This window comes from Schistocerca serialis, chromosome 6, assembly GCF_023864345.2.
Source record: "Schistocerca serialis cubense isolate TAMUIC-IGC-003099 chromosome 6, iqSchSeri2.2, whole genome shotgun sequence".
Taxonomy (NCBI): domain Eukaryota; kingdom Metazoa; phylum Arthropoda; class Insecta; order Orthoptera; family Acrididae; genus Schistocerca; species Schistocerca serialis.
This window is the reverse complement of record NC_064643.1, coordinates 761043334-761056227: the sequence shown is the minus strand read 5'-3', so window position 1 is coordinate 761056227 and position 12894 is coordinate 761043334. Positions and strand designations below refer to the sequence as shown.

Here is a 12894-nt window from a genome sequence, read left to right as displayed (position 1 = left end):
CTCCATAGTAGACTCTTGTTCGTGTTTCAGGGAGATAAATATAATTGCTCACAGGGAACTTTGACGTAACAGACGTTATTAAGTCATGGAAAAGTGCAGATATGAAGTAGTTTCTAAATCTGCTATCTATGTGTCGTGTTGACTAAACAGTTGGGGAGGAATAGGAACTGTGCATTGACGAGGTTCAGCAGCAGGAGGGGAAGCAGAGGCTCTGGTAAGCGCACACCAGAGTATTGCTTCAGTGCTCAGGATAGGAGGAACGTCATATCCCCACTATATTCTCTGCCCTTTTCCAGGCTGGAATGTGGTATTTGTGTCACAGAAATGGATGTTCCTGAAAGGGCGATTTTAAATTTGGCATCTTTATGCACATTAAAAATTTCTCAGACATTAATATTTTGTGGGGATTCATTGCTTCATTGCTCACAGGACGAATCACCACTATCAGAGATGCATAACCTTAACCATAATTTGTCTAGCACTCAGGCTATCAACGCATTGTCTAGAAGTTTTTATAGTCATTTGTGTGTGCATGTTTAAACGTGCAAAATACTGATTTTGTGTAAGAGATTACCTTGCATATTACAGGATGTGAATCTTGCAGCAATGTTGGGCATATTTGTGATCCAGATACTGGTCGATGTGTTTGCCCACCTTTCACTGAAGGAAACTTATGTGAGCGCTGTCAGCCAAATGCCTGGGGTTTCACATCGGGAAGAGGCTGTAAGGTATACATTTTCTTGAGATATAATGAAGTTACCTGTATTATAGGTGATGGATTATTTTGTGTATTTATCCTTTGTGTTAAATGAGAGTGGATTTATCCTGCAAACTGATGGCAATGCTAAATCTGACAGATCCAAAGGATTTGCAGAGACAAACATTACTATTTACTTTGTGAAAATATATTTAGAAGTAAAGTGTTTTAAAAGACTATACTTACAAAGATTTTCTTGTACTTTTCAATTTTCCCCTGAGTCAATGCATATATTATCATTCGTATTTAGCCATATTTATTGCCTTTATCTCTGTGATATATCAGAAAGATAAACATAACATTTGATTTCTCAACAGGCATGCAACTGTGATGTTGCTGGCTCTTTACAGCAGAGATGTGACAGTGCAAGTGGCCGTTGCATGTGTCGTAGAGGTTTTCACGGTGACAGATGTTCATCGTGTGCTGTTGGCTACTATGGTTACCCAGTGTGCAGACTGTGTGACTGTCATCTGCCTGGAACACAACAGGATAAATGTGACACAAAGACTGGGCAGTGTCTGTGCGATGAATCAGGACAGTGTCCCTGTAAAGTAAGTTAACTTCATGTTTATCAATAGTCTTATTTCAGTGTGTAAATTTGTAGTAAGAGAAATTATATTATTGTCCTTAAATATTGTGATGATTGTTTTCTGGCAGATGTTAAACAGTAAAAAATGTTACACAATGTTCCTTGGTAACCAAGAATAACAACTTAGGAAAAGTTGGCTTATTAATTTTATGCTTTGTAACTCTGAGAACGATGATTGAGCTTCATTACCTTAATATTGATAAAATTATCATTATATATAATTTACCAGCAAAAAAATATTTGTTCTGGGCATTGGTGTGTACTAGTCATTTAATTAATATTTTGAAAGGGAACTTGAAAACACTGGACATATGAAATGAGAAGCAGAAAATTGTGTTTCAGCAAAGGACATTCCTGGATAGGCATAGAAAATTTTATGGCATTCTACTGCAGGGGGAGTTGGTGATCTTGTTTTATAATTTTATGAACAAAATCAAGAGCTTCCACGGGCCCTGTTGCAGTAATTGAAGGCTACAAGGCAGTTGTGAACTATTGGTCACACACTTGATCTTGGCCCATATGTGAACAGTGGAATTTGGCTGACTTTTTGTCAGTCAGGAATGTTGATGCTTGTTGCCAATTTTAGTTATGTAACAGTGTGGTGCACTATAGCAGTAAGTGGTCATTGTGAATATAGTGTTGATTTGTGAGCAGTGTTGTGTGTAGTGATTGTTAATAATATAGACAAAAATGAGCAAGGAGGCTGTATGTGGTCCTTCTGTGTGATTGTGTCTGTATATGTGTGGATGGATATGTGTGTGTGTGTGTGTGTGTGTGTGCGAGTGTATACCTGTCCACTTCCAGCTCCACTCCCTCCAAAACCTCAAAATTCCAATCAACACAATCTGGTACCACAACACCCTAATTCAGTAGTTAACCTTTCCTCCAAACCTCTCTCCCAATCCGAAACCTCTGTCCTATCCAAAGGCCTCACCTTCAGCCCTACTCCCAGATTCAACCAAACAGCCCTCGTCAAAGATTTACTGTCCTACACTCGTACTCTCTGCTGGAAGTATCACTTTGCCACGAAGAAAAATGATCCTAATCCTACCCCTAATGATCCAACTCCCCAAGACACTATCCAAATTGAACCCTGCCACATCCTCCGTCACAGCGGGACCCACCTCCTCTTCCTCAAAATCACCCTCTCCAAACCTTCCAGGAATTTCTGACTTCCGGCCTTGCCTCTCAATCCTTCTTGAAAAACCTTAATCCTACTCCCAACATCACCACTGCTGAAGCCCAGGCTATCCGTGATCTGAAGGCTGACCGGTCCATCGTCATTCTTCCGGCGGACAAGGGTTCCACGACCGTGGTACTTGATCGTCGGGAGTATGTGGCTCAGCTTTCAGACAACACCACTACAAAGTTTGCCAAGGTAATCCCATTCCTGATGTCCAGGCGGAGCTTCAAGGAATCCTCAGAACCTTAGGCCCCCTACAAAACCTTTCACCTGACTCCATCAACCTCCTGACCCCACCGACACCCCGCACCCCTACCTTCTACCTTCTTCCTTCTTCCTAAAACTCACAAACCCAATCATCCCGGCCGCCCCATTGTAGCTGGTTACCAAGCCCCCACAGAACGTATCTCTGCCTATGTAGATCAACACCTTCAACCCATTACGTGCAGTCTCCCATCCTTCATCAAAGACACCAACCACTTTCTCGAACGCCTGGAATCCTTACCCAATCCGTTACCCCCAGAAACCATCCTTGTAACCATTGATGCCACTTCCTTATACACAAATATCCCGCACGTCCAGGGCCTCGCTGCGATGGAGCACTTCCTTTCACGCCAATCACCTGCCACCCTACCTAAAACCTCTTTCCTCATTACCTTAGCCAGCTTCATCCTGACCGACAACTTCTTCACTTTTGAAGACCAGACATACCAACAATTAAAGGGAACAGCCATGGGTACCAGGATGGCCCCTTCGTACGCCAACCTATTCATGGGTCGCTTGGAGGAAGCCTTCTTGGTTACCCAGGCCTGCCAACCCAAAGTTTGGTACAGATTTATTGATGACATCTTCATGATCTGGACTCACAGTGAAGAAGAACTCCAGAATCTCCTCTCCAACCGCAACTCCTTTGGTTCCATCAGAGTCACCTGGTCCTACTCCAAATCCCATGCCACTTTCCTTGATGTTGACCTCCACCTGTCCAATGGCCAGCTTCACACGTCTGTCCACATCAAACCCACCAACAAGCAACAGTACCTCCATTACGACAGCTGCCACCAATTCCACATCAAACGGTCCCTTCCCTACAGCCTAGGTCTTCGTGGCAAACGAATCTGCTCCAGTCCGGAATCCCTGAAGCAATACACCAACAACCTGACAACAGCTTTCGCATCCCGCAACTACCCTCCCGACCTGGTACAGAAGCAAATAACCAGAGCCACTTCCTCATCCTCTCAAACCCAGGACCTCCCACAGAAGAACCACAAAAGTGCCCCACTTGTGACAGGATACTTTCCGGGACTGGATCAGACTCTGAATGTGGCTCTCCAGCAGGGATACGACTTCCTCAAATCCTGCCCTGAAATGAGATCCATCCTTCATGAAATCCTCCCCACTCCACCAAGAGTGTCTTTCCGCCGTCCACCTATCCTTCATAACCTCTTAGTTCATCCCTATGAAATCCCCAAACCACCTTCCTTACCTTCTGGCTCCTACCCTTGTAACCGCCCCCGGTGTAAAACCTGTCCCATGTACCCTCCCACCACCACCTACTCCAGTCCTGTAACCTGGAAGGTGTACACGATCAAAGGCAGAGCCACGTGTGAAAGCACCCACGTGATTTACCAACTGACCTGCCCACACTGTGAAGCTTTCTATGTGGGAATGACCAGCAACAAACTGTCCATTCGCATGAATGGACACAGGCAGACAGTGTTTGTTGGTAATGAGGATCACTCTGTGGCTAAACATGCCTTGGTGCACGGCCAGCACATCTTGGCGCAGTGTTACACCGTCCGGGTTATCTGGATACTTCCCACTAACACCAACCTATCCGAACTCCGGAGATGGGAACTTGCTCTTCAATATAACCTCTCTTCCTGTTATCCACCAGGCCTCAATCTCCGCTAATTTCAAGTTGGCGCCACTCACACCTCACCTGTCATTCAACAACATCTTTGCCTCTGCACTTCTGCCTCGACTGACATCTCTGCCCAAACTCTTTGTCTTTAAATATGTCTGCTTGTGTCTGTGTATGTGTGGATGGATATGTGTGTGTGTGCGAGTGTATACCCGTCCTTTTTTCCCCCTAAGGTAAGTCTTTCTGCTCCCGGGATTGGAATGACTCCTTACCCTCTCCCTTAAAACCCAAATCCTTTCGTCTTTCCCTCTCCTTCCCTCTTTCCTGACGAGGCAACCGTTGGTTGCGAAAGCTAGAATTTTGTGTGTATGTATGTGTTTGTTTGTGTTTCTATCGGCCTGCCAGCGCTTTCATATGGTAAGTCACATCATCTTTGTTTTTAAATATATTTTTCCCGCGTGGAATGTATCCCTCTATTTTATATATATATAAGATGATGAGACTTACCAAACAAAAGCGCTGGCAGGTCGATAGACACACAAACATACTCTCAAAATTCTAGCTTTCGCAACCAACGGTTGCTTCATCAGGAAAGAGGGAAGGAGAGGGAAAGACGAAAGGATGTGGGTTTTAAGGGAGAGGGTAAGGAGTCATTCCAATCCGGGGAGCGGAAAGACTTACCTTAGGGGGAAAAAAGGACGGGTATACACTCGCACGCACACACATATCCATCCGCACATACACAGACACAAGCAGACAGTTGTAAAGGCAAAGAGTTTGGGCAGAGATGTCAGTCGAGGCAGAAGTAAAGAGGCAAAGATGTTGTTGAAAGACAGGTGAGGTGTGCGCGGCGGCAACTTGAAATTAGCGGAGGTTGAGGTCTGGCGGGTAACGAGAAGAGAGGATATACTGAAGGGCAAGTTCCCATCTCCGGAGTTCTGACAGGTTGGTGTTAGTGGGAAGTATCCAGATAACCCGGGCGGTGTAACACTGTGCCAAGATGTGCTGGCCGTGCACCAAGGCATGTTTAGCCACAGGGTGATCCTCATTACCAACAAACACTGTCTGCCTGTGTCCATTCATGCGAATGGACAGTTTGTTGCTGGTCATTCCCACATAGAAAGCTTCACAATGTAGGCAGGTCAGTTGGTAAATCACGTGGGTGCTTTCACATTTGGCTCTGCCTTTGATCGTGTACACCTTCCGGGTTACAGGACTGGAGTAGGTGGTGGTGGGAGGGTGCATGGGACAGGTTTTACACTGGGGGCGGTTACAAGGGTAGGAGCCAGAGGGTAGGGAAGGTGCTTTGGGGATTTCATAGGGATGAACTAAGAGGTTACGAGGGTTAGGTGGACGGCGGAAAGACACTCTTGGTGGAGTAGGGAGGATTTCATGAAGGATGGATGTCATTTCAGGGCAGGATTTGAGGAAGTCGTATCCCTGCTGGAGAGCCACATTCAGAGTCTGATCCAGTCCCGGGAAGTATCCTGTCACTTTCCGGGATACTTCCCACTAACACCAACCTGTCAGATCTCCGGAGATGGGAACTTGCCCTTCAGTATATCCTCTCTTCTCGTTACCCGCCAGGCCTCAACCTCCGCTAATTTCAAGTTGCCGCCGCTCATACCTCACCTGTCTTTCAACAACATCTTTGCCTCTTTACTTCCTCCTCGACTGACATCTCTGCCCAAACTCTTCGCCTTTACAAATGTCTACTTGTGTCTGTGTATGTGCGGATGGATATGTGTGTGAGTGTGCGAGTGTATACCTGTCCTTTTCTCCCCCTAAGGTAAGTCTTTCCGTTCCCGGGATTGGAATGACTCCTTACCCTCTCCCTTAAAACCCACTTCCTTTCGTCTTTCCCTCTCCTTCCCTCTTTCCTGACGAAGCAACCGTTGGTTGCAAAAGCTAGAATTTTGTGTGTGTGTTTGTGTTTGTTTGTGTGTCTATCGACCCGCCAGTGCTTTTGTTTGGTAAGTCTCATTCACACACACACACACACACACACACACACACACACACACACACACACACACATCCTTACATTTCTCCTCTAGCCATTCCTGCGTAGCCATTTGCACTTCCTGTCAATCTCATTGTTTAGACATTTGTATTCCCTTTTGCCCACTTCATTTATTGTGATTTTATACTTTCTCCTTTTATGGATTAAATTCAATATCTCTGTGTTGCCCAAGGATTTCTACTAGCCCAGGTCTTTTTGCCTACTTTGTCCTCTGCTGCCTTCTGTATCTCATCTCTCAAAACTACTCACTCTTCTTCTACTGTATTCCTTTCTCCTGTTCTTGTTAATCATTCCATAATACTCCCCCTGAAACCATCTGCAATCTCTGGTTCTTTCAGTTTAACCAGCCCCATCTCGATAAATTCCTCACTTTTTGCAGTTTCTTCAGTTTTACAGCCCCATCTTGATAAATTCCTCACTTTTTGCAGTTTCTTGAGTTTTAATCTGCAGATCATAATCAATAATTCGTGGTCGGAGTCCACATCTGCCACTGGAAATGTCTTACAACTTAAAATCTGGTTCCTAAATCTCTGTCTAACCATTATATAATCAATCAGAAACCTTTCGGTTACTCCAGGCCTCTTACATATATACAACCTTCTCTCATGATCCTTAAACCAAGTGTTAGCTATGATTAAATTCTAACAGGCTGATTCCTTTTTCATCCCTTCTCCCCGCCCCCAGTTCGTATTCACCTACTACTTTTCCTTTTCTTCCTTTTCCTACTGTCGAGTTCCAGTCCCCCACGACTATTAAATTTTCGGCTCCCTTAACTATCTGTGTAATTTCTTTTACCTCATCATACATACATTTTCTCAATTTCCTCCTCATCTATGGAGCTAGTTGGCGTATAAACTTGTACTACTGTGGTGGGTGCGCACTTCTTCTCTGTCTTGGCTACAATAATGCATTCACTACGCTGTTCATAGTAGCTTATCCACATTCCTACTTTTTTACTCATTATTAAACCTACACCTGCATTATCCCTATTTGATTACGTATTTATAACACTGTATTCGTCAGAAGTCGTGCTCATCCTGCCACCAAACTTCATTAATTCCCACTATATCTAACTTCAACCTATCCATTTCCCTTTGTAAATTTTCTAACCAACCTACCTGATTAAGGGATCTGACATTCCATGCATTCCATAGAACACCAGTTTAATTTCTCCTGAGAACGTCGTTCACCTGAGTAGTCCCCAACCTGAACAGTTTACCCAAGAGGATACCATCATCATTTAACCATACAGTAGAGCTGCATGCCCTTGGGCAAAAAATATGGCTGTAGTATCTCCTTGTTTGCAGCCATTTGCAGTACAATCACAGAAAGGCCATTTTGGTTAATGTTACAAGGCTAGATCAGTCAATCATCCAGACTGTTGCCCTGCAACTATGGAAAAGGCTACTGCCCTTCTTCAGGAACCATGTGTTTGTCTGGCCTCTCAGTAGATACCCCCTCTATAGTGGTTGCATCTACGACACGGTTATCTAGATCACTGCAACATGCAAACCATGCCACCAAAATGGCAAGGTCCATGGTTCATTTGGGGGAGGGGTCACTGAATGTTATATAATTGTAATAATACTTTAAATATAGAACTTAGACTTATTAATTTGTACATGCGCCATGAGATTTAAGAGTCTCAGTATTTTTACTATGGCTGGATGACTTTTCTGGTGTAGCAGTAATTTTGTTTACTGGGCACTGCCTAGAATTAAAATTAAAGTTCAAAGAACAGTGTTACTTAATTGAATGTCATCACTTTCATATAACTTACAGGCTTTAAGTAGCGCACCCCAGAAAGTTCTTAGACACACAAACGTTATCTGTTCCACATTTAATTGGCATTTGGAGCTACACCTTGTAGCAGTGATGGAAGCTGCAAACTGTCACACCAGCCAGTCTGCCCACCTGCAGCATCAGTTGGCCACCCGACACCAGCACCAGTTCAGTTCAAGCTACATTTTCTGTGTGACCTGTTCCCACAATTGCCCTCACACACCTTAAACATAACACCACAAAAATCTTCCTATTAGCTTAATATCTGACGTGCTCTGCAATGCACATCATTGAGGAAGTTGACAATGGCTGGCTGGCCGACACTGGCCTCCTGGTAGTGGTAGTTTACGTCAGTAGCTGCAGTCAGGTGGCCTTGAAACATCAGTACAATGCGCCCTCTACCACATAGCATTAGTACAGAGTATCCTCTGCCATTCAACATCAGAACAGAGCACCCTCTGCCACTTAACATTGTTATGAAGCACACTCTGCCAGTGCAACATCATTAAATGCATCCTTCACCTTGTAAGGTGGTATGAAGTAACCTCTGCCATTTAAAATCAGTATGAAGCACCCAAGTCACATTGTTACGAAGCACATCTGCCGTGCAACATCGGAGCAGAACATTTTTTGCCATGCAACATCAATGCAAAGCACCCTCTGCCACTTAACATCGGTATGAAGCACCTTCCATCACGCAGCAGTGATACGAAGAATCTTTCTCCACATAACATTGGTGTGATGCACCTTCCTCCCCTGTAACATTGATATGAAGTGCCCTCTGCCACACAACATCAATTTTATACTATTCAGACATATGCTCCCACTTATAATAAAAATTCACAAGACTGGGATTAGTCAGTCATCTCTCCTCCCAACATTCAGATAAAGATTTGCTATTTTTTAGATGGAAAATGGCCTATAAATATGTTTACAAGCAATATTGCAGGTTTCATCATGGAAACTGCAAGAACCAAATACTCCATAAAATAAGATGACATGTTCTGTAATAGTATGTTTGTAATTTATCTCACTTCAAAAAGGATTAAAACTTATATATGCTAGATGTAGGATTAAAGTAATATTTGCTATGGCTGCAGGAATGTACCAACGTAAACTCTTTGTTTCTGGTGTATTACAGCAGCAGCACATGTATTGTAAATTTAATGTGGCTTACAAATAATGTGCTAAGATTACTCAGTATTTTCTTCATTCTTTTCCTCCGCTGCTTCTTTTACAGTTATTGATCTTTTACATTTCTTTAGTTTGGAGTTACCAAATAGGCTATTCTTAAAACTGCACAGCTCTGTTTTTGTAAAAGACATTTTTTTTCTGAAACATAAAATATAATCCAAATTATTTATCACTGTGTGAATATGTGATTCTCACTTATGATGTGATATCCTCAAGTTTGGAACACACATTCACAAAGTGATTAGCAATAATGAATTACATTTTGACATTGTAGACATGTGGTATTCATATGTCAGATACTTAACACCAGTTCGAAACTAGTTGCAGAATGATAAAACATAAATCTTTAGCAACCTGGTGCAGTTATTTCACAACAAAATGTCAAGTAAATAAGCATGAGATGGACTTCAACCAAAACGTTGGAACCTGAACTAGTTCAAATATAAGTATTAAGGAAAGAGAACATTGGTAGGGCACCAGTTGGCCTTTGGGTGCAACATACACAGGTGATACACATAATGTATAAAAATCTTCTCACTGGAGACGTGGACAAACCTGCTGCCGTGATATGGTAACGGAAAGTCTAGGGTGGAATGCAATTGATGGAGGAGTAAAGGCAATTAGTCTTCATATAGTTCAGGTTCTTAGATGTTGATAGCACATAAACAAGATTGGAAACAATGTTAAAACAATGTTAAGCTTTCGTACAATCTAATACAGGAAACACACACACCACACACTCGCACGCATTGTCCTCGTTGATTATGTTCCACTGGCATTAAGCTAATGGCTAGGAAGGAGATGCGATAGAATTGTGGCATACACATCTACATGTACATACATGCTCCACAAGCAACTATACAGTGCATGTTGGAGGTTACCCTGCGCCACTACTAGCCATTTCCTCTCCTGTTCAACTCATAAATAAAGCAGGAGAAAAGTGACTGACTGCATGCCTCTATATGAGCCCTGATTTTTCTTATCTTCATTGTCTCCAGACGAAACTTATGTTGATGGCAGTAAGATCATTCTGCAGTCAGTTTTAAATACTGGTTCTTAAAATTTCCTTAGTAGTGTTCCTTGAAAAGAATGTCACCTTCTCATCAGGGATTCCCATTTGAGTTCCCAAAGCATTTCCGTAATACTTGCATATTGTTAGAGTCTACTGGTAACAAATCTAGCAGCCCACCTCTCAACTGCTTCAAAGTCTGCTTTTAATGTGACCTAGTGCATATCCCAAACACTTGAGCAGCACTCAAGAATAGGTTGCACTAGTGTGCCATATGTGGTCCCCTTTACAGTTGAACCACACATTCCTGAAATTCTCCCAATACACCGAAGGTGACTATTCATCTCCCCTACCACAATCCTCACATGCTCATTCCATTTCACATCGCTTTGCAACATTAGGCCCAGATATTTTAACAACATTACTGTGTCAAGCAGGACACTGTTAATGCTGCATCTGAACATAAATGGTTTATTTTTCCTGCTCATCCACTTTAAGTTACATTTTTCTTCATTTAGAGACAAACCAGCTACAAATTTGGTCTAAGTCATCTTGTATCATCCTACAGCCACTCATGTCTGACATCACAGCCTCATCAGCAAACAACCATAGATTGCTTCCAACCCTGTGTGACAGATCATTAATGTATAGAAAATAATAGTAGTCCTATCAAACTTTCCTGGGGCACTCCTGACGATACCCTTGTCTCTGATGAACACTTATCATTGGGTACAACATATTGGTTACTACCTAAGAAATATTTGAGCCACTTGCATATCTGGGAACCTATTCAGTATGGTCATACCTCCATTAACAGTCTACAGTTGGTGGCCAAGTCAAATGATTTTTGGAAATATAGAAATAGGGAATCTGCTTGTTGCCCTTCATACACAGTTCCACTTGAGTGATGCTTTCTAAAATAGTGCTGATTTGTGTACATAAGTTTTTTGGTCTCTGGGAAATTTATGAGATGCAAACTCAAAATATGTTGACGAGTTGTGCAGTAAACCGACTTTAAGAATATTGGTCTGTAACTTTGTGGGTCCATTCTCATTGCCTTTCTTGTATACTGGAGTCATCTGTACCGTTTTCCAGTTGCTTGGAACTTAGTGCTAGGTGAAAGATTCATGATAAATGTAAGCTAAGTTCTTACTTAGCTGTAAAGAACTCTTTGTAAAACTGCAGTGGGATTCCATCTGGACCTGGTGACTTGCTTGTTTTCAATTCTTTCAGTTGTTTCTGTACACCAGGGATGCTTATTACTAAATTGTCCAGACAGGACTCTGAGAGACGTTGAAACAATAGTATGTTTGTGCAGTTCTCCTGCGTGAATGATTTCCTAAATGTGAAATTCAAAACTTCGGCTTTGGTTGTGCTATCTTTTACCGTCACACCAGACTTCTCAATGAGTGACTCAAATGAAGCCTTAAACCTGCTTAGTGATTTTACGTAGGACCAGGATTTTATCAGATTCTTAGCCAGATCTTGTGCTAAGGTATGATTGTGGTAGTTATTTTATGCTTTGTGCATAGTTCTTTTGACACATGGATCTCTATTAACTTTTGCATGTTGTCCTTTGAACTTAGAATGCAACAGCCTTTGCTTTTGTAGCATTTTTGGAAGTTTTTTGCTAAACCATGTAGGGTCTTTTCTGCCCTTAATCCACTTGCTAGACATATACTTGTTCAGAGCTTGATTTACAATCTGGTTGAACTTTGCCCGTAGTTCCTTTATGTCCATCATACGGGAACTAAATGATTTCAGTCCATTGGCTAAGTGAGATGCTAACAGCTACTTATTTGCTCTCTCTGGCAGAAATGCTCTCCTAGCCTTCTTGACTGAGTTATTAACCTTCGTAACCATTCTCGCTGTGATGACATCATGACCAGTAATCATCATCTCTGTAAGGACGCCATCGATAAAGTCCCGCCTGTATATATCTACAAGGCCTAAGATATTTCCATTGTGTATGACCAAACAGTCAAAAATAAGGAAATCTGTATTATTCATAATAATAAAGAATGGTAGAACATAACTCGGTCAAATTCCTAGGAATAAAATTGGAGACAACATTTTTGTCAACTGCATTGAACACTTCCTCCTACAGCATCTAATCTGTACTTCTGATAAATATTACATAACTCACTGAATATTTCAGAACTTTCTACTTTGGGTTTTAGCCAGCTCTCAGTCCCAAGAATAATTCGAGCATTACAACTTTCTGGAGGGCAGTAAATTCAGGAACTTTGTTATGAATACTTTGACAATTTACTGAATAAATTGTGACAGTCAAAGTGTCTTTACTCTGAATGTGATTTGATGTGTCTATCTGCGTATTGACTGGCGAGTATTCATCAGAGTACCTCACCAGTGAGCTTATCGTAGAGTAGGCAGTGGGGGTTCTTGTGGAACACAATAAAGTGCTGGAGTGGATTGGTTGGGTGGGGGGGATGGGACAGGGATTGTGCAAAAAGGATGAAATGGGGGGTGTGGAGG

At 42.4% G+C, this 12894-nt stretch overlaps 1 protein-coding gene across 1 annotated transcript in view; it reads left to right on the top strand.

Annotated features, from left to right (window-relative positions):
- Positions 1 to 12894, top strand: part of LOC126485073 (laminin subunit alpha-1) — a 715911-nt gene that overhangs the window by 511630 nt on the left and 191387 nt on the right. Inside the window, exons 16-17 of the mRNA XM_050108676.1 lie at positions 589 to 728; positions 1075 to 1308. Of these exons, the coding sequence (XP_049964633.1) occupies positions 589 to 728; positions 1075 to 1308 (374 nt within the window). The remainder of the gene's footprint in view (positions 1 to 588; positions 729 to 1074; positions 1309 to 12894) is intronic.